Here is a 23,212-nt window from a genome sequence, read left to right as displayed (position 1 = left end):
TTTAAGGGGATATCTCACCAGAAAGAGTTTAAAGCAGCAATCTGCTGCAACTTTTTGCTAAACACTGCACAGTATTTTTCATTTCTACCAAGTAGGCCAATTTTCTTCCAGGTTATTATTGCTTGAAGTTCCCTGCTACAGTTCCATACAGGTAATGTCTTCTTTCCCTACCTTACATATGTCAGCACTACCTGACATATGTCACCACAGGCTTTGTAAATAAGGTGTATCTTCAAAAGAAATCTTTGCGAAATAACAGAAAATAAACAGACTGCCTTTTCTTTGCTTTAGTAGGAGGAAGATAGTTTTGTGGGTAAAGTATTCAGGAAGACTCAGCAACAGTGTTTGTAGTTCCTGGTGGTACCAGTTTTGTCTTTGACAGTAAGAGTTAATTCTGCCATTACTAATGCCTGTTTTCAAAGCATAACAAACAGCTTTCAAAATCAGAAAACACAAAATCAAAATCTGCTTAGCAGGGGAGCAGACTTGCCTTATGTCTCTTGAAGCATATTAGACAAAAAAGTGCTCCTTAGCAGCATCGTACATGTCACATGGAGAAAAGAAGAAAATTCAATATGGAGCTTGAAATCCTTATTATGTTGTCTCTTTGTGTTTCTCAAGATAGGTTGGAAAAGTAGTGAAGATTATGAATGTACATTTAGTGGCAATCACTGTAGCTGTAGTTGTCTGACCCTTCTGATTAGAAGACCTGCTTATAATTACATGCAAATAATGAATGTAAACATAAACAGAGAACACTCAAAACATAGGTGCAAAAAGAATACTGTATCCTATCACACACGGCTCAGAATTAAAAAAGATAATTTTCCTGCTGTGCTGGGTAATATTAGGCAGCTTTCCATGGTCTTTAAACCTCAGTTAATGCTAAACTAATAATAATGATACTATCTTTTGATAACTACCACTGGTATTACTATTACTTAGGGAAGCAAACCAAAGTATCACAAGAGTCAGTTTGTGCAAGCAGTTGAGAGTATGTATCACAAAGGGCCTGAGATAGCTATTTTTATTATTTTGATAGAAATCAGATTACTATTACAGACAGCATAATTGGCACTTTAATTCTATTTAATGCAGAGGGCTGTATCTGTTGCTCACCTGAACTGTATTGTATGAATTTTATTTCAAAATTTGAAGTTGAGTGTCTTGAATAGATTAATTAGATGTCTAGCAAGCCATTTCAGGATCAAGTTTGCAGTCTCCCACATAGGTATAATGTCCTTGGTTCCAAGTCATGGATTTAAATGGCTGCATTCTTTCCTGTGACCAAACTATATCAGGAAGGAGGAACGAAAACTGTAAAAGAAGTTAAAACCAGTGTTGACCTGAGTCATGTTCTATATGTATCATCAAATTTCAGATATGAAGATAGCAAAATATATAAAATTTGACTGACAAAACCTCTTTGGAAGAGCTACCAATGCAGAGATCTTGTGGATTCAGCACTGAGAGGAGTATATATAAATATAACAGCATGCAAAGACTTGCAGTTCAGCAGTGTATCCCCAAGATCTGCTTGTAAAAACCCCATGTGAGAGGATGCTTCTCATATATGTGGTCATAAGGGGTGAGAAAGATAGAAGGTGGTCTGCAGACTCTTCAGCCATGCAGCCCTGTCTTTCACAATGATACTTTGCAGAAATAATAAGTGCTACCACCACAGTCAGTATGTCCATTAAAGTGGACAGAGTAGTAGAGTTTTTAAACATGTGGTATTTTCCAAATCAGATGGGCAGATCAATACTGCTCTCAGGGAAGCAAATGAAAACCAGTTTTACATGATGAATCCAGACATTTTTTAATTTGGCAGAAATTAATTCAGATTCAATCATATTCACTACTACTGAAAAAGCTGTCATGTAGACTTTTAGGAAAACATTTTCCTTCCGGTGACAGATCATAATCTGAAATGGTCTTTAGTGACTTTGTTACTGTTAATGAGCTAATGTATACCTGCACCTATACGTTAGTGTTTGTATACTTAAATAATATTTCTACTTTTATTTTTATTATTATGTCATCAGTGTTCAATTACATTTGTTTCAAACCCAGTGAACAGCTGTTAAAGTCATTAAATAATGTCAAACACTAATTAGAATTTCTGATTAATATTCAGACTATGATTTTTTCACTGTCTTCAATCATTTAATATTCAGCATACACATTAAGCAGCTAAAATTACTTCTAAGATTTTCTACAGGTGTTAATGTTTTCCTGACCTTACAAATCGAGGAGAATATATATGATGTTCTGCTCTCTTAATTTTTAGCTGGAAAAAAACTTTTTACTTTCTGTTCTAAAATTATTTAAACTGTAAAAAGAACCTGTGTAATTTCTGCAGGCATTGGAATCATATTCATGGATGATGATCATAAATACAATGTTTGCCATACTTTATTATATGATCAATATACAATAATAATAATAATAATAATAATAATAATATTTTTCCAGGTCCCAGGTATTTTACATTTCAATACCCACAAGACAAGCTTTAAATCATTATGTGCAAAGAATCTGTGTGGCAGTTTCAGTCTGTGAGATACTTCAAAACCCTACTTTCAGTTCCTATATGCACAGATCTAGTTTTTGAATATAAATTGCAATCAAGACTTCAACAGTCATCTCCAAAAGACAGGTGCTATATCTCAGAGATTCTTGATAAAATCATGAGTGTTCGCCTCATAAAATCTGTGAGCATTCTCAAAGCACTCTCACTGTACTATAGCAGGAGAGAGAAAAAAAGCTTCGTTTCTGCTTAAAGACAATTGCCAGAAAGTAAATCTACAGGAGCTGCCAGAGCAGTAGCTCGCTATGAGATATTCCTTTGCATCAGTTATTAAAAAGCTTCAGTTAATTATACAATTATGTACTGCGTATGTACCGTCTAGGAACAGAAAGAAATCTTTAATGACAAAAGAGTTGTTTTTTTTAATATCTACAAATAGATGGTATTTACTTCAGTGACTTCATAAAATTTAGGGGGAGTTTCTAAGTCTGCTAGCCTGCCAGACATATTTAAATACAAATAACGTATATGTTTTCTAATTCACTTTTTCTTGGGCACATAGTTTAGACAAATCTTCATCAAAAATGTTTCCCAGTTGCAGGTGGAACTGCTGACAAATCTAGGTGAAAGCAAACCCATCATAGTTTCAAGATTCCTTACTTGTGACACTCTCAGCTCCGAGAATAGGTTATTGAGTACTTCTGTGTGGCACCAGGGGTAGGTTTCAGCACCTGAGATATTAACATTTCCAGGAATCAGTCTCCGACTTTTTTTTTTTTGCACTCTCAAAGAGCCCAAATGAATGTTTTAGATCATCATATTGGAAAATTTTGTCTTGCACTATAAAACTTTTTCCCTTTGCATATCTTCCACCAACCTATCACATTCTCCCATTACTGAACATTAGGCCCTCCTGTTTTTCTAAAATCTGTAATTCCCAGCTCTCCTTTCTCTGTAAGAGGACTTTCACTAGCATCTCCTCCATTCCCCAGGAAAGTTCAGAATCTCAGAAACATTACTGATGTTTTCACTTCAATAGAAGATTGAGACTTCTTCTATAGATTCGTTTAGTTAATTGGAACATGGATTTATCATTTTCAGCTTCACCATTGGTTTTTAAGTGATATATCATTCCATTTACTTAACAGGTTTCTTTACAGTTTCTGAATACTGTAAATAGGAGCATACTTTCCCTTTCTTTATTTCTTTCCATCATTTCAGTCTTCACCACAAAGTCCTATGAGTGCATTTATGTAAATGCTGGATTATCCCTGTATTTCTTCTTCTGTTCTAGGTCTTTATACGTTACTCCTTATTCAAATGTACCTCTGTGGACTTTAACCACACACATCAGTTCAACAGTACGATGAAATACCAACTTTAGGATATGTCTGTTATAGCAGTTTGAGGTAGTCAGCATTGCATGAAATGAATAATAGCACTGCTGAGAGCTGAATGAGAGGGAAAATGTCAAGTATGTATTTCAATGAAAAGCAGGTACTTTAAAGATTTCCAATGGAAGGTTACAAACTTAAAAAAACAAAACAAAACAGAAAAAAAAACCAACCAAAAAAACAAACAACCCAAAAGCATTTAACAGGACCTTCTGTGCAGGAGCTGAAAGGTAAATTGGTATTTCTCCAAAGTGGTAACAACTTCAAGAACCATCTCCATCTCCACATTACTGTAAGCAGTGCTTCCAGGCATCAACCCTCTAGAGAATGTAGAACTCTGAATTCTGCCTAATACTGCGGAATATTCTGCATAATATTTCTGTCCATCCCTTGTGAGCAAAATTTCGATTAACATATTTTTCCAGTTTTGACTGAGATGATTCCATGTTTATCCTGATTAATAGAAAGGATCATCCCTCATTGCTCTGTTGGACAGATTATGCAGGTAGTTGAATCCCAGTAATAAGTATTCATTTTCATGCTAAAATTTCCTAGGTTCTTTACAGCCAGCCACAAAACACTCCTGAAAGACAGACTTGGCTTTCTTTTATGTATTAGACACAATAAGCTTTGCTAGAATTATCACAGCTCTTACTATCACACTGTATAGGCAATTTTTCATACTCCTATACTTTCTAGTTTTATTAGCAACAATTATTTCAATAATCATTTAATGAGAGAGAAACAGTATCACAACAGTGGGCTTCTACCACTGTACTAGGTAATGTAAGTATGCAAAATAAAATCTATTAATATAATAGCATTACCTGTCTTCCACATGAACAGTCAGTGCAGAAGCATCTGCTCTGGTACCCAAGCTGTGCAGCACACACGACTGTGCTCACCAGTGTGTAGTTCCAGGGAGGTATGAGCAAGACTTTAAGCATATTTCACTGAAGAGCCTCAGAACTGCAGTATAAATCTGAGGGGGGATCTGCAAAACATAATGTGAGGAATGAATAGGCAGGTTCTTACCAAAAATTTTCATCTTCAGTTACCATGATAGTGTGCCTACTAGGTTTATAGCACAAAAGAGTGCTAACATATTGCGTTAGCCTGAGTATGTGTATGGATATATTTGTGTATACAAATGCCATCTTCCACCTCCTTCTCAGAGAAAGATTTATAGAGTTACATATGCCACCATGTGTTAAGTAATTTTTTATGGGCTATAAATGACTTGGCCAAGCTGTGAAATGAAACAGCTTGTTCTAGTGCACTAACAGTGCAGGCTCAGTGCTTATTGTCTCTGCAATAAATGTGCAATGAGATACTCTTCAAACTAACTGGAATGAAAACACATCATATATGATACTTATAACAATTCCTACTCACTTTGTATACTTTCCTGTGATAGGACAGCTTTATGACAAAGGAAAAGTACCTAAATATTCTGTTATTTGCACTGTTACCTCAGAAAACATCAGCATTTTTTTTTAGCTTGTTTATTGCTTTTAAAATCTTTAGTGTGTCTAGCAAAACTAAGCCTGTGCTAAAACTGTAGGCAACATACTCCTGAAGTCAGCATGTTATCCTTGGGCTTTTTTTTTCTATTTATCTTTCTAATGATCTAAATTCTTTAAAGATCTGCCTCTAATTTTTGCATCTACCTGAGGCTTGATCTTTTTCTTTATTCAGACCAGACATACAAAACACTAAATGGAATGAAAACTCATCACCTAAGCAACTATCTGCCTTAGCAAATGGGGGAGCTCCTGTAACACAGCATGTTTTTTAGTTAACATTAAAATGTAATATGACTGGTTTTGCTTCTTACAAACCCACATATATTTAAGAAATTATATAAATACACCTTATTTTCATGTCACTCTCCTCCCTGAGTGGTCAGCAGGCTTCCTAAGAAAAAAATTGCTTCTCAGAAGTGCAGTCTTCAAGTACTTTGGTTTCATTGCTTTCAATTTTAGCTGTTGCTCTTAGGAAACATGTAGTCCTTACAGTATTTTCAAAACACTCTTGTGTATTATGTTGGTGGATGTTCATTTGCATCCCAAGTACAAAACATTATGTTCAAAGGATCACTTTCTCTTTAGATACAAATGTAAAATACAAAAGTATTTACAAAAATAAATAATATGCAAAACTTCCTTGGCAATCTAGTTATTTCCCTTCTGATACCAAATGTTTCTGAATTATATTTATAACTATTTGATCTTTTTTATTATATTTTGGGGCAAATTTTCTACTATCTCTTGCTACTATCCATGGGAGTAATTTCACTCATATTGCTCGTATTATTTCCATTATACTTTCATCATTGTAATAATAAATGGACTTTAATCCATTTCCTGGGTTTTCTAGTGGTTCAAGACAGAATGTCTACTTTTATGACATCAAGCAGACAAAAAGAATAAAGAAATCTGTGGTGATATTCACATCTTCATATATATATTCAGAGCAAGAAGGTGCAAACTTTTCTATTATTTTGGCACAGAAGGTAAAGCTTGGCTCTAAAAGGATTCTTTCATTTCAGACTGTATTGTCAAACTCTCAAAAAACTCACTTATAAAAACTAAAAATAAGATAAAAAATATTTGTCAAGCAAGAAGGAAAGTAGCTTAAAAATTATCATCATTTAAATGAGAACCTAAGCAAAATCAAGCAAAATCATCCCTGTTTTTGTGTAAGTAAAACCCATTTTGTGTTCTCATACTGACATGAAAAGAGCTTGCAGACTGACTTGTCCTACTTTAACAGAACTTTTATGCTATATTACATGAAGATTATTGTAGTATTGCGCAAAATACTTCACTGAACTGTGGTTATGTCAAATACAGACTTTTAATGTCAGTTTGCGAATTACTTCACCCTTTAGCAGTACATTTTCTCTTTGGTAAAGCTGCAATAGAATAGGCTTAATATAATCAATGTTCAGGTTGCTCTGTATGTGTGACATTTAATAGTTTTCTTCTTTTCCCTGTATGAACTTTTGTCCATCCGAAAGTCAGGGCAAAGTGCACCTTTCATCATCAACATTTCAGACGAGCTGTGTCAAGCCATCTTTTATGCAGCTGAATCTGCCATGTCTGATATGTCTCCTTATGTAAGATGCTAAAATAGTGAAAAGAAGACTGTGAATGTATATTTAGGCTCAGACAGTGATTTATGGTGAAGATGAAAAGGAGAAAAGGTGTTTGAAGAGAGTCTTGCCTTCTGAGTCATGAAGCTGCATAGTTGGCGCTTTCAGATCCAGGCTGCACATTCAATTAAAGTAGAAAGAATAATTTCAACCATCACTTTACCTTTCTCTCATTGAAGTTATAGAAAATTGAGATGATGATTTGCATTTTGATACTTCTAGCTTAGTTTCATTGCTTAAAAATTAGTTTTCTAAATCAAAGCCATCATATCACCTCGCAACGGTCACTGAAGACAAAACCAGGTACCTCAAAAGGCATTATAACTTTGAGGAGATACTATCTCTACTGACTACAGAGTCTAGGGAGTTTCAGTTAGACACCTAAGCTTCCTTATGATTGACTCGTGATTAGTTTATTATTCTAAACCAAAGTTAAGTTTTGAGGAATTCTGGTCTTTTCATAAATTGTGGAGAGGATGTTGATATAATAATCAGATTAGAACATAAGGTCTCCCTTCTGCAGAAGTATAAATATAAATAAGAGATATATAGGAGAATGCACTATGAATTAGTTCTGCAACTCCATTGTCTTTCCTCACCCTATTTTTATTCTCCATCTACCTACCACCGGCCAAATACACACAGCTATTCTATGTTCATCTTCATAATTAAAAGCAATCTCTATAGTCATAGAATCATAGAATAGTTAGGGTTGTAAATGACCTTAAGATCATTCAGTTCCATCCCCCCTGCCATGGGCAGGGACACATCACACTAAATCATGTCACCCAAGGCTTTGTCCAACGTGGCCTTGAACACTGCCAGGGGTGAAGAATTCACAACTTCCCTGGGCAACCCATTCCAGCACCTCACAGTAAAGAACTTCCTCCTTATATCCAATCTAAACTTCCCGTGTTTTTTAACCCATTACCCCTTGTCCTACAACTGTAGTCCCTAATGAAGAGTCCTTCCCCAGCATCCCTATAGGTCCCCCTATGAGGTCTCCATGCAGCCTTCTCTTCTCCAGGCTGAACAGCCCAACTTTCTCAGCCTGTCTTCATACGGGAGGTGCTCCAGTCCCCTGATCATCCTCATGGCCCTCCTCTGGACTTGTTCCAACAGTTCCATGTCCTTTTTATGTTGAGGACACCAGAACTGCACACATTACTCCAAGTGAGGTCTCGAGGGCAGAGTAGAGGGGCAGGATCACCTCCTTTAACCTGCTGGTCACATTCTTTTTGATGCAACCCAGGATACGGTTGGCTTTCTCAGCTGTGAGCACACACTGAAGCAGGCTCATGTTCATTTTCTCATCAACCAACACCCCCAAGTCCTTCTCTGCAGGACTGCTCTGAATTTCTTCTCTGCCTAACCTGTAGCTGTGCCTGGGATTGCTCCTACCCAGGTGAAGGACCTTGGCATGGCTCAACTTCATCAGGTTGACATCAAACTGATCAACTAAGTTTGCTGACTGGGATATTTATCATTATTATGATTTTCCCTCCATTTATTTGAAATGCCTGTATGACACAGGGACCACTCTCACAAAATACTGAAAAAATTTTTCTGGAGAAATCACTGATCCTTTATACTGTCCGTTAGGTCACTGATTTGGACAGCTTTTGACACTAGTTCTTCTCTAAACTTATTGGCTCATTAACCTCTTCCTACTGCCTCATTAACCTTTTCCTACAACAGTTTAGTTTGCCACCTAACAGAAATAAAGCTGGTTGAAACTGGATTGATACAAGTTTATGATTTTTATGTTTCATATTTGAGCATATGAAAAGTATCAGTTTTATTTTCCTACAAAGCACTTTAATTCAGACCAAGAGTTTTTACATATGGCATCAGTCCATGGTTAGCATTAGTTTTTCTTTTATTTTCCTTTTAAAAGAAATGAATCAAATCTCCTAATGAGGTGCACACTCCCAAATAAAAAGAAATGGAACAGAGCATTTGTTTGGGGTTTTGTTTTGTTTTGTTTTGTTTTTTTTTTTCTAGCAACTATTCCACACCTCAAAACCTCAACAGGCAGACAGCTTTCTCTGTTTTCAAAACGTATTTTATGCAACAGTTTTCTTTTATCTGAAAGTAAAAGCTGAACAGTATTTTCCTTCAAATAGTTTTTACTTAATCCTGCTAAGAATTCTGAGCATATAGGCTAAATTTCTGCACCAGCACATTCAAAACTTTGTGGGCAGTGAGCCTGCTAGCTCTAAGAGTTATAACTTAAAGCTGTCAGCTTGTTCATGTGCCTGAGCCTTAAAGGCAGCCACTCTCACTGCCCACAGTATTATAAATTGTGTTTGCTGTGAGGAAAGTTCCTTAGTTCTGGTCTTCTCTCTTATTACAGGATTGCATGCATGCCACATCAGAGGAGACAGGGATATATTAATGAAAGACCTTGGTCTTCTTTGCTCATCTCATAATATACAGTCTATTCACTGCAGTTCACATCTTCAGGGTAAGGAGAGGGAAGGGAAAAAAAGAGCAGTTCTCTTGGTTCATGCCTGCTCCCACTGCAGAGCATCCCTGTATCCCAGAGGTAACCTATCTGTCAGAAGCTGAATTTATATTCTTTGCCACCTCAGAGGAGCATGACTGCCTGCACACAATATCTCTACCTAGATCAGGTAAGGGAGGGAATAGATGGCAATAATACCTAATTCCTTCATGTGTAACCACACCTAGCCTCCTCATAGGCATATTAGAGAACACTCTGGGCATGTATCAGGGACCCTCAGCAGCTGCAGCTCCTCTTCAGAGCAGGGGAAAAACAGACAGCCCTACTCAGAGCATTAGTTTGTCCCATGACTGGTTGATAGCACCATGCAGGGCAGACTGGGTAGCCACTTGCAAGAGGATCAACAAATTTCAGACCCTACATGTATTCAATTCTCATTGCTGTGGAGCCAGAGAACATGTTTATTGAAATAGTCCTATGCCAGTAAGCCCAACATCTCTTTAAAGCACTGTGGGACAGGAGGAGGTAGTTGTTAAGACTGTATTAGATGTCTGATTTTTCATACAGTAGGGAGCAAAAAGATAAAACCAGCTTACAGAGAAAATTGTGTCAGTTTTCAAGGAGAAAAGAAAACACAAGACAAAGGTGAAAGACAAGAAGATGGTAATGAAAAAACTCAAAAAGAGAGAAAAGGCTGGAGCCTGTAAACATTGGAAAGCATTGTGTATAAATCTCATCCATCATTATTTTACAACTGCTTTGCCCGTAGCTCATGTCTCAGCAAGAGGGTGAAAGGCATTATGAGTACAAACAGTTGGTCCAGTAAAAAGTAGAAAAGTTTTGATTAGAAAAGATTGGAAGGTTTTGTCTGTTTTCAATTCTTGATATATTGAATTTTTAAATGCTACTGAATATCCTTTTGATTTACCTTCAGTTGGAGTTGTTTAATACTGAAATGTAAATGATAAATGGTTAGTACTTGCAATAATACTGAATTATTTATTGCAAGATGATGATGTTGTTTTGTTTTCCTGAAGCTGTCTGCTGGAGGATGGACTTTTCATTCACAAAATAACATTAAAGGGATCCATCAGAAACACAGTTCTTGCTACAACAACACTCTGTCAGGCAGAAAATTTTGACTCTACTAACATCATGGATTATGGTGAAAGGAGACATAACAATGGCATGGATCTTCTTCAGCTTTTCTAAGTCTTTGTATTTTCTCATGAGTTTAGGGATCACACAACAAAGCCCTGTTTATATTTACATGAAAATGATGAAAATCTCTCTCTTTATAGTATATGCAATCCCAGTTACTAAATCCAAACAATTTTGAGTTAGAGAAGAGGATGTTATCTCTGCCTCTGAGATTAGGCACAGAGATGAAGTCTAAGATCACAGACAGCTACTAAAGGACAGGAATCATGGAACAGAATCCATGGGTTGGGGTTCTCTTTAATCATGTCCCATATTTTAAAGCTGTGATTTTTTGAGTGAATTTCCCAAGAACACACCTTGGATTTCTTAGAATTTTTTTGACATTCTACTACATATTCTAACTTTACAAATATTGCAAACACACCCCAGTACAGCTGAATACAAGACTTAGTTTATTAAAGAAATCCATAGGGAACACAGGGAACATTTGAGTTGCTTAAAGAGATAAATGTAGCTGCACCAAGTCTGGGTCATTAGACATCTCTGAGATAAACGGTAGTAAAATATGTCAAAGAAATGCCTGCTTTCTATCAATAAACCCTGTACTGAGCTCTCAGAGGTTCATTAATTTAATCTTGCTGGGTATCAAAACAGATAAAGACCTAAGGAAATTAAATTAGTTCTAACAGAAGATGTCTTTATTTTTCATCATACCATGATACCATGGTAATCATTACTCATCTCTTCATCTCAGGCTGAAGGATTATGGAAATTCTAAGGCTTGCTACTCTCAGAATTATAGATGTAACATTCAAAAGAAACAATACTTCAAGTTATACTCAGAAATGTTTTTAAGACAAATTGTGTGGCAGATTTCATTCACTTCAGTTTGTTTGTGGCGAACATTCGCACAAAATACAAAATACCAGAAAGTACGAAATACCAGAAGCCATAAATGCAAAAATCTGTGGAGTTTCTTTGTTCCCAAACCTCCCTCAAGAGAACATTTTACAGAGTTGCACCATGTAGTCTCATAATTGGCATTTGCACTGTCACATAATTTCTCTCTTTGGTTGACTCCCTGATCAGGATTCTCTAATTTCCATACTGAAATATTTATTTTTATCCTGGGAATTCTGCTAACATAGATTTGCTCTTTCTGAGAAAAAAATGTAGATTCTGGAGAGAGTCTGCTCATCTCCCAACGGCACAGAGGGCATGCTTGTTTCCCTGTGCTCTATACAGATGGTCAGCAAACAACACAGCAAGCCCTTCATCACCAAATACTCCAACATTCTCCCTTGCTATCCCCGAGGGCAGCATCATGTTTTCTATATACCAACATCATCATGCTACAGAAGAACAACTATAATTTTCTCAGGTTTGTTGCACTAAAATGTCACAAAAAAAAAAAAAAGAAAGAAAACCCAAACACTTCTGTGTTCTTGCCATGAGAAAACAAGATTTGGGTCAGAAGACATAGGCCTAACGACAAAGCAGTGTGGATGTGGGATGTGTCTGGTCTTCTTTAAAGGTGGTTTGCCTGCAGCATCAGAGAAAGCCTTATTCTTCACCAACATTAGGTTAACCTGGAACTGTTCTCTGAGATGGGTGTATTCAGACGTATGGAAATAGTATGAGTACTCATAATCAGAAAGTGTAGAAATAAACTCTGAGGAAGTGTGTATTCTTCTTCAAACGCAGCCGTCTCTGTGAACACACACACGCACACACACACGCACAAAAGCAAAAATAGGAGGAGAAATCCTGCTAAACATGGCTCTATGTTCCTTCCTCTTTTACAGTCATAGACTCATAGAATGGTTTGGGTTGGAAAGGACCTTAAAGATCATTTAGTTCCAACCTCTTGCCATGGGCAGGGACACCTTCCCCTGCACCAGGTTGCTCAAAGCCCCATCCAGCCCAGCCCTGAGCACTGCCAGGGATGGGGCAGCCACAGCTTCCCTGGGCACCCTGTGCCAGTGCCTCAGCACCCTCACAGTAAATAACTTTTTCTTAGAATCTAACCTAAATATAACCTCTTTCATTCTAAAGCCTTTCTCACAGTCATGGCCTTGTAAAAGGTTCCTTTCCAGCATTCTTGTAGGCCCCTTTTAGGTACTGGAAGCTCCTCTAAGATCTCCCTGGAGCCCTCTCTTCCTCAGGCTGAATAATCCCCAACTCTCTCAGACTGGCTGCATAGGAGAAGTGCTCCAGCCCTCGGACCTCCTCTGGACTTACTTTAACAGGTCCATGTCCTTCTTACATTGGGAGTCCCAGAGCTGAATGCAGTCCACTAGGTGGGATATCCCAAGAGCAGAATACAGGGGGAGAATTTCCTGACCCTTCTTCTTGTGACGCAGCCCAGCACCACCAACATTGAAGGAGGCATTCCATTAATATCATCCAGCTTTCTCATTCTCCTCTTCCTTCCAGGGCTTTATCCCATGATAATCTGCCAAGCAGATCCCTGAAGAAGTCCAGATCTGCTCTCCTGAAGTCCAGAGTAGTGAGCTTACTGCATGCCGTCCTAGCTGCCCTAAGGGTCACTGCTGCCATTGAGCTTCACATTCCAACCACCCCCTTCTTTTCAGTGAGAACAAGGTCCTGGTGATTTTGTTGTTGTTGCAGTTGCTTTTTTTTTTTTTTTTGGTTGGTGATTTTATTTGGTTTGTGCTGCTTATTTTCTCCAGCATCTGAATTCTTTGATTGAGCAGTAGGAGGATGATTTGTAACCATAAGGAATTTAAAAAAAAAAAACAAACAAACCCAGACCAACCAAACCCCCATCAATACAACCTCCAGTTATCATTGCCACACTCAGTAGGCCAGACCCACTGGAAACTGCTCAGAAAGAAAATCCTTGACCATAAAATGTATGAGTCTTGAAGCTCCAGAAGATAATCTCTTACCCATTTTGCAAACAATGATTCTGTTATAAAAAAAAATACTATGAGAAATTATTTTCATTATCTCCCTGTTTTGAATTCTTCTGGGTTTTTTTTAATTTTATTTTGAATTCTACTGCCCTTGCTCACTCTTCTGGAACAGAAGGAGCCCTTAGTTTATATACTTCCTCAATTTTGTTTTTTGTCCATCTGGCATCCATTCAGAAAATTAGTCTAGTGCTGCTCATCAGGTAGCAGCATTGAGGCATCTCATATTTAAATTTCCAGTTTCTCACACTGGAGTATGTGAATAGACAATCTATCTATCTCATAGTCAATAAATGTGTAAATTATCTCAGAAATTTACATGTAGACAATTGAACTGAATTACATTCCTGCCGTTGTCCAGTGAGATTTACCTGCTCATTTAAATGTGTTGCTGAATCAGCCTTTATAACACAAACTGATGGAGACAACTATTTACTCCTCTCTTGGGTAATTTTGACAACAGATATCTGATCAAAAAAGGAATAGGAGCACAATCCATAAATAACAGTGGAAGTTGACAACAACAGTGCAGATGATACATCCTGTGATTTAAGCAGAGAGTCACTTAATACTAAAAGCAGAACTAATTAACCTTTCAAAGCGTGGATTGTGACAGTTCTACAAGAAGGACAGTTCATGTTGCCATCACCATGGCAAATTTAAACCCCTTGACTTCTGTAACACCTTGCACCAATTTAGTTAATTGACCATCACCTTTTAATTGTTAATAGATGTTTAATAAATCTGGTCCCTAAAAAGAGGTATACTGTCATGTAAAAAAATCCCTGATATATTTAATCATAGCCATATTTTTAAAGAAGTAATTAGTTACTGTTAACGTGTTCCTAAAGTGAACACAATGTTGCTGTGCATGCCCACGGTCCTCCTCAGTAAGTCTGTGTTTATATGTATGTAACAGGTAAAATACTGCACAAACTCAGCTTAAGTGTTTCTTATCCTTTTCAATATTTACTTTATCCTTTGTTTGTAGAAAGCAATTTCATCCTTTTCCACTCCTTGTTATCTAGGCTCAGTTAGAAATAATCATTTTAGTTCTCTACTGTATGGTTCTTTGCCACTGTGATAATCCTGGTTTGTACTTGTTTCATCTAGCATTCACCTTTACTGAAGCAAATATTAATATCAAATTTACAAATTATTTTCCAGTATCTTAGAAAGCCATATTAGTACTTTTGTAGAAAGATATGCAATGTCTTTTCAATGTATTTACTTTTTTTCAGAGTTGCATTGTAGAATTTATCATCATCCAGTCTACCAAAATACCCACAATCAGTTCCATTTACACATAAGTTACAATTAAAGTATTCTAAACTTATATAAGAATGCAAAAAGTTGTGACTTGAACTGTATTTTCAGTTATTTCTACCAATACAATCCTCAGGGTCATCCAATCCCATGACAACCTGAACAATTTTATTACAAAGAACATTCATGTCCAGCTTAGCTCACTGTGGCCTCTCTCAACAGCTCATAGACAGTTCATTATTAACACTTCTTCTCATCAGCATATCTCTTTTACCAGTTAAAGAATCAGCTCCGCAAACCTTTGCTCTATTCTTACAAACCTGCCAAATGAAAGATGCAATGTACATATGTGAGAAGCAGTGGAAAGCCAAGCCATGGAAGGAATAGGAATCTCTTCAAAATTCTGCTAGGTTTTGAAGTAGTGATTTATTTTAGTGCAATATTTCGTAAGGCTGGTGTTATGGCTTTTTTACTGCATGCTGTGGGAGAACTGAAAATTAGTAAGGAAGGACAAGAAAGCTATCATGTGCTTGCAGCTGGAGACCATTGTTTTCCTCATGAGGCTTAAGTAGTAAATCCAGATATTTGTTATAAAGAGTATCCCAACTACAGATGGTCTTTGCTGCTGACATCACAAAACTTGGGCTCTTTGCACAAACATATGGCAGAAAACAAGATGCTGGTTTTGTTCAAACCGATAGGAATGGCCTTGTGGTGATTAAATATAGTGAAAAAATCACTTTCCTCTTAACAGGTCCTCTCCCACCTTACAAAGTATGGGTGAAACGCTGACCCAGATGAACCCCAATTGAAAATTTGTATTGACTGTAACTAGATTCCAGCTTGAATTTGTGAGGATGGTTGAGGTCCCACATTGTAGCTGTGATTATTTGTTATTAATATTTTTATTCACAATCCCAAAATATATTGTAAGTATGAAAAAAAAACAGGATGTAGGATTGCACATGAACATCTGTGAAGTGACAGATGGCATTTTTAGTGAAGATTATTCAAATTTGGTTATGCATTTTTAATACAAGTAAGTAATCTCTCAATGCCACTTGGTAACTTTTTACTCTTTAAGAAAGAAGCTTCTCCAGACATGACATAATTGTTTATTTCTGCAGAACGGCTTTGTTCCTTACATTATCTTGGCACCAGCTTCTAGAATTTCCTGGTAATGCATTAAAGCCTCAGCCTGCTGGCACCAGAAACTTGGTAATAAAGGCTTCCAGAGTCTTTATGGTTTGGTTTCTTTATAACTAACATCTAAAGAGAAGAGAAAGGTGAAAAAGTATTTTACAGTACCAGGACAATAGATATAGAAGCACAACCCTTGTTATGACATGATGCTATTATAGACAGCACTGTACTGAGGGCATGGGCTCTGATTATGCCACCATACTCATTTAGAAGATGTAGCTCTGTTCTACTTTGCCTGGCTTCTGTAAAACCTTATGGGAGGACAAACAGGAAAGGCAATTTCCTGTATTTTATTCTGTGCCTTCTCTCCATTTCTGGACTGATTTAGAGAGAAATCTATACAAAGTAGAATAATGGGCTTGTATTTCTGGCCACATGGCCACCTAAGAAGGAAAATCACCTTTACTTTTAAATGTCACAGTAATGACTTCCCTTAAAATTGTGTGAATAATACTGCTCTGTATTCATAAGATGAAAAAATGCTAACTTCACCAAAGCCTTAATTCATTCACTTTCCTTTTAAAATAATGAGGGTTGTTTTTTCTGCTTTTCCAGGTAAAACACAGGTTATGGGTGAAATCAAGATTGCATTAAAGAAAGAAATGAAGACAGACGGAGAACAGCTGATAGTAGAAATCCTTCAGTGCAGAAATATCACATACAAATTTAAATCTCCAGATCATCTACCAGGTATCACACAGAAACCACCTTCACAATACTTGAAGAACATTAGGGAGGATGTGTCTGAAAGTCATTTAACATCACCCCTAAAATGGGAAAAAAATGTGCTTCTTGACCAGAATGACATATTTTATAAGATTCTTTTTGAAGTGCTTTTTTTCTCCTATGAGCAATTTTAATGAAAGTAAAAATATTTTGTAGAAGCAAATTACACTCTCAGAAGTTAATCCTCTTTTTCATTTACTTTTGATTGCTAAAAATTAATCCTCTTTAAAGTTTAATAAAAATTATAATTCCCTAGATTATTAAAGAACAATGATATGGACTGAAAAATTGCATTTTGGAGAAAAAGCTTTTCAAAATTAAAAAATGCATGTTAACAATAATATTTTCATATGTACATAAAGACATCAATGTGTTTGTTCCATTAATGTCATCACTGTAAACACAAAGTAATTCCCTTGGAGTGAGTGAGGTGATTATATTTCTACATCATGTGAATGAGAACAAAATATGGCTCTGTAAAGTACCATGCTCTGATTCGTCACACTTCCTTTCTATTGAAATCATTAACAATGATTATTTAAGAGCTTCTGTATTTAACTAAATGAAATGTTTTTCCCCAGACCTGTATGTGAAGCTGTATGTTGTCAATATGACTACCCAAAAGAGAGTAATTAAGAAGAAAACCAGGGTATGCAGACATGACCGAGAGCCTTCATTCAATGAAACATTTAGATTTAGCTTGAGTCCTGCAGGGCATTCTCTTCAGGTAATTTTGCATTTTATTAAAACCTAATTTTGGATGTTGTCTGTGTTGTTCTCTGGACATTTGAGATCAATATTCTACCTCAATTGTTTGCTGAAAAGAGAAAATTACAAAGGAAATAACACAATTGCATAATAATGGAAATGTCAGGCTGAAGGAGACTTTACAAGATGGTTTAATCTATTGCCCCACATTGAGGAAGGGTATTTATAGATTGGGTTTGAAAGTTTTAAGCTTGATCTGCTCTTACAATCCCCTGAAGAAAAAAGTTATAGATGCTTCCCAAAAATGTTTTCTATGTATTTAGAATATTTAGTGTAGTATCTAAATTAAATACACCATATTTTAAATTAATTTAAATTATCCTTATGTATCCTCAAAATACAGAGAGGAAAATTGATCTGCTTTCTTTTTATAAAAAAAAAAGTTTGCACACTGGAATGCTGTTATCATATCTCTCCTCCCTATTTTTCCAGACTAGGTAAATGAAATTTCTTTGGTCTGTTCTGTTGCCTAAATAACTAATGGTTTTATCATTCTCTCCAGTTCTTCAACTTCTTTAAAAGTTGTTGGTGACTAGAATTAGTCATAATGTCAGATACTGCAGAATTACTGATTATGCCAATTGAAATATTCATGAAACATATAATGAAACATATGTAAAGGGGAATACAGTACTTTCAGTCTGTGACACATCAAATGATATGTGGAACTGATTCAGGAATAGTCCATCTCCTGTGTTGTAGTTGCTTAGACAGATCTGGTCATTTGGTCAGATTTGCTTTTTTAGACGGTGAGGATTCACTTACTTTAATTTACTTTCATATGAGTAAATAACTAATATAAACCAGATATTAAGGCTAACTTTAATTAGTGGATAGGTATGGACAATACCAGGTGTATATACATGCTAAACTTAAAAGTGGGAGAAATTGTTGAGCATACCAGCATACATTTAGTGTACCTTTAAATCTGGAAGACAATGTAAACAAGCCAGCTACATTTTGATGACTAAAGTTAGACTGGATTATCTGAATGCTATGTTAGCCTTATTAGTTGTATCATTAAAATTAAAGCTAAAAATGGATGTCACTTACAAAACAAGGCCAACAGAAATAGATACTCTTTTCCCTGTGTTAAGGTGTCCTAACATTCTTATTGATTCAATAGACTTAATGAAAGAATATTTAAGTTGTTATATTACCCAGAAAAATGCAGAGTAGTCAATAAAGTCTTGACAAAGCAGAAGAGCTAATATCCCTGTAAAAAATGTGCTTCCAGTGGTGGTTTGATGAGGAAACCGTAAGGGATGTGTAGACCAGTAAAGAAAATCTCACAGAAATCTACAGAAAAACAAGCCATCAAGTTGTTAGTGAGGGATATTGTGAGGGAGGTAGCCATAGGAACAGTCAGCCTGAGACTTGGCAACATTTCCTTAGAAACTCTGTGATATATACTGGGGGTGCACAACAGACTTAGGAGAACAAAGGCTGTAAAGTAGAGAAGAACAAGTTTAAAACAAGAGGTGCTTCTTCATGCAATTTGTAGTTCCAGCTGTAAAATTTATTGCCCTAAGATACTGCAGATAATAAATATTTTCATGGAAAAAGTAATTGAAGGAAACAATTGGACAAATTCATTAGAAAAAAACCTCATAGTCTGTTAAATGCAAACAGACCACTTGTGAGACAAGAAGTCAATAGTCCACAGGTATTTTGAGAAAGTGATACTCCATAATTGCCTTGTTCTTGTATTCTTCCTTATACACCACCCTATACTTTTCTGGAAGCAGAATATTTGCCTGGAGAGATCTGTAATCTGACTCAGTACATCTGTTTTTATACACTCTTCATACTTATCAGACAGTTTGTTCCTGACATAGCATGAAGTTTGTTGATTTGAATGTATAATTTGAATGATGAGCATTAGGGGAAAAGAAATGGACATTGTCGAAAGAGATGTAGGAAAAGAAACAAAATGAGAATGCATAGAACAAAAATGGAATTGGAAGATTAAGAGGGGAAATAAGATCAGAAAGAGGGAGTAAGATGAGATCAAACTTAGTAATCATAGAAAGTACATTTTAAAGAGAGATGAGAATGAACTGGAGGCAGAAATTAGGACAAGGGTCTGCACTCAAAAAATCAGCAGCAAGAGGTGTGAATATTAGTCCTAAAAATGGGACACTCGGTTATTGGGAAAGAAAAAATATTAAAAAACCAAAAAGAAATAAAGAACAGAATTGCCAGAATTTTTTGGTCAAGAGCATTTGAAATAAGGAAAAGACACTCTGAGGATTAGAAACCGAGACTAGCTAATTCAGGATAACAAGTCTGAAATTTAAAGCAGAGCAGGGAAGAAACAAGACTGAGAGACAGACAGACTAGAGAAGACAGATACTAGGGATCCACCTGGGAGGAGTGGATATAAGGATCAAGGACTGAAGCGATGAAAAATTTGTTAAGAATTTTTCCTCTCCCAAAACTGTGGATGTGTCAGAATGAAAACATTCTGCAGAAAACATTTTGACAGGTTTCACACAAGCACTTGCCTCAGCCCTTGGCAGCTTGCTTGCTCGATTCCCTGATTTCCCTGTTCCTTGGCAACCCACCTGGGACTCTTCTGGAAAACACTAAGCTCCTGGCTCTTTTGCCTTGCTCCTTATCTGGCTCCTGGCTGACTGGCTAGCTCCAATTACAAATACATAATGTCCTTTGTGAGGGTAATCAGAAGAAAACCAAAAGAATGTTTTTCACAGATGTTCTGGTTTGGTTTGCCAGCTTCTGCACTGCCCATTTCTTCAGGAAACATTGGTCCAAGTGACCTGGAAAGCCAGCAGCAGTGGAGGCAGGATGCCAGTTTACCCCAAGGCTTTCTGATGAGTGGAGTTCCCTAAACAGCTTAGTGCCTAAAAGTCATTTGGTCCTCCTTCCTCAAATCTGTTGACTAATGGGAATATAGCTGTTGAAGCTGGACAGGTATATACCTTATATGCCAAGTGATATCAAAATTTGGAACTGGGAAACTTATCCAGGAAAATTATTGCAAACTTCTTCCCTTTTTTTAAATTTCCATTGTAATGTAAAACTTGCATTTATTACTTTGTTCCCCAAATTAGAATGGAAATTTAAAAAAAAATGTTGAAATTCTTGACTAGTGGAAATTCTAGTTCTTCTGCAGTTCTGTTACATGTCTAGAGCCATATGGTCTTTTTCAGCATCTCATTCTTGAGTTCTGCAATTCCTCTGTTAGCCTAGATCTTTTGAAACCAAACAACAAAATGCCCTCTTTTACTTTCCTGCTGAATCACACATCCTACTGTTAGCAGTTACCTCCCTTGCTCATTGCTGGAAGTCTACTTAGTGACTGTTGTTGTTACAAACCTCCTCCTAATCCTACCATGGAAATACAATCTTCATGAGTTCTTTTTCTTTTTTAAGAACTTAGTAAGTTGATAGAAGAAAAACAACCAAAGAAAAAAAACATTGAGTTTGTTGATTCACTTACTCAATAATTAAGAAAGTCTAAAATTTACTTGCATGTGTATAACTCACCCTCTGAATCATATATATTATTAAACATTTTCTCCCAGTAACATGTAAAATGAACCTATAGAATCCTTCAGAGGAATCTATTGCTTGTATAGCACAAAGCTTAGCTGTAAAACCTCTGCATATATGATATATTGGAGAATCTTGAGCACCCAAGCCTGCATAGCTCACATAAGTGCCAGGGCTGTTCCCAGCACTTCCCACTCTCCACAGCTGGGCAAGCAAAAGCCGTAAGACCAGTCCCTCTCAGCAGAGACGTAGCAAGAGTGGTATTTCAGACCAAGTCTATATTTTAGGTTTGATTACTGCTTGCAAGAACTAGAACCTTAAACTTTCTCACATGCTAGTCTGCTTGGAGCTACAACCTACATGTAGAGTACCCTCTGACCTCCACATACTTAAAAAGAGCTGGTATTTTGCCTTCATGAAGCTTTACCCTGTATCTTAAAACGAGCTTGCGTTTGTTTTTGGTAACCAGCAGATGAACAGATCGCTTACTGAAGTTTAAGATTGTCATCTTCTAGTTGCTATATCCCATGATAATAAAATAGAAGAGGGGAAGGCTCAGTTTTAACAGGGCTTGCTTTCTGTTGGGAAGGTGACTATATATAAAGGGTTATATTTCTTTTCTGTGGGTACTGAATCAGAGCTTGACATTTCTGAATCTTTCATGTTTGCTAACAAATGCAGAATGTTAATATGGACATTGATAATTATTTATTGTTGTTATTATTTTCCCAGATTCTGCTTGTCTCCAATGGAGGGAAGTTTATGAAAAAGACACTGATTGGGGAAGCTTATATCTGGCTTGACAAAGTGGATCTAAGGAAAAGAATAGTAAACTGGCACAAACTGTTGGTCAGCTCCACACAAACACACTGAGCAGAGATGTCTGCTTAGGGCACAAAATCTGCAGAGTCTGCTATAAACAGCATCGCTCCAAGACTATAGTTTGATATCATTGTGTTTAGCTAGTCTTTCAGAATACAAAGTAGAAAAGAGCAGTCTCTGGGCTACATAGCACACTTAAATGAGGGCTAGTACATTTGTTTTGCTGCAAAAGACAGCAAAAGTAAAAGAAAACCTGGGCCCAGAAGTTAAAGTGCAGCTGTTTGAACCGAAGACTGACACAAAGGCTCGGTGATGTTGGACTCTGTGAAGATAGTAACTGTGAAGGAAATAATGAAGGCTGGAAGGCAGGTGTTAATGCAGAGTTCAGCTGCAGCTGGAGGTAGTGTGATGGGAAGAGCAGTCTGGTTTTTCTGTGTGACCAGAAGGAGATCACTTTATGCAAAAGCACCTAGGGTGACTGACTTTCCAGATCTCACTTATCAGAAGTGCAAAACTTGTTCCTCTGCACCTTAAGATCTCTGGTAATTCTCTGTAGTGAGATTATGCCACTTGACACAAACTGCAAGGTGTGGTAATGTTATTTTACCTTATTTTTCCCTTCCTTATTTTTCCTTCAAAAAGTACGCTGTGAAGAATCAGATACGATTGTTTCATTTGTTTCTGTGTGTTAACAATGAATTTAAACCACTGTCCTGTAATGTAAGTGATAAACATATATAAATGGTCTATAATTTGGGATGTGGTTTGAAAGAAAAAGGACAGGATGCAAACTGCACTAAAAAAGGAAGAAAAAAATGCTGTTTTGATGCCAGTGACACCGTACCGTTTGAATCTGCAGTTTTAAAAACATTTGGAATTGAAGAGACTTAGGCACTGGGACTAATACCATTATTCCAACTAGTCCTTCCACTTTCAGCAACCAGTCTTACTGAAACTGTGCAGAGATGATGAATTCTAGGCTATTTTGTGGGTACTTTGGAAAGTGAACCCACTATGCTAACACCAACCCACTCAGTGCAGGGCTCTGTATCACAGCAGTGACACACTTGAAATCCAAAGGGAAGGGATAGCAGGGCAGTTACTGCCTGGATACTGTTACATTAGAACAAATTTAAGAACATCCTTTTGCTATCTCAGGTGAATGTCATAGTGCAATCTACTCAACAGTGTGGCTTCTCAGTTAGGAAAGAAGTAAACAGGAAGATAACTTGCAACTGTGTCAGCACTTCCATGCTCAGAGTCTCA

At 36.8% G+C, this 23,212-nt stretch overlaps 1 protein-coding gene across 1 annotated transcript in view; it reads left to right on the top strand.

Annotated features, from left to right (window-relative positions):
- Positions 1–21,997, top strand: part of PCLO (piccolo presynaptic cytomatrix protein) — a 352,993-nt gene extending 330,996 nt beyond the window's left edge. Inside the window, exons 23-25 of the mRNA XM_031048314.2 lie at positions 16,670–16,804; positions 17,422–17,567; positions 21,857–21,997. Of these exons, the coding sequence (XP_030904174.2) occupies positions 16,670–16,804; positions 17,422–17,567; positions 21,857–21,997 (422 nt within the window). The remainder of the gene's footprint in view (positions 1–16,669; positions 16,805–17,421; positions 17,568–21,856) is intronic.
- Positions 21,998–23,212: the final 1,215 nt, after the last annotated feature.

Source organism: Melopsittacus undulatus, chromosome 5, assembly GCF_012275295.1.
Source record: "Melopsittacus undulatus isolate bMelUnd1 chromosome 5, bMelUnd1.mat.Z, whole genome shotgun sequence".
Lineage (NCBI taxonomy): Eukaryota > Metazoa > Chordata > Aves > Psittaciformes > Psittaculidae > Melopsittacus > Melopsittacus undulatus.
The sequence above is the reverse complement of the archived record's forward strand: the minus strand, read 5'-3'. Positions and strand labels throughout refer to the sequence as shown.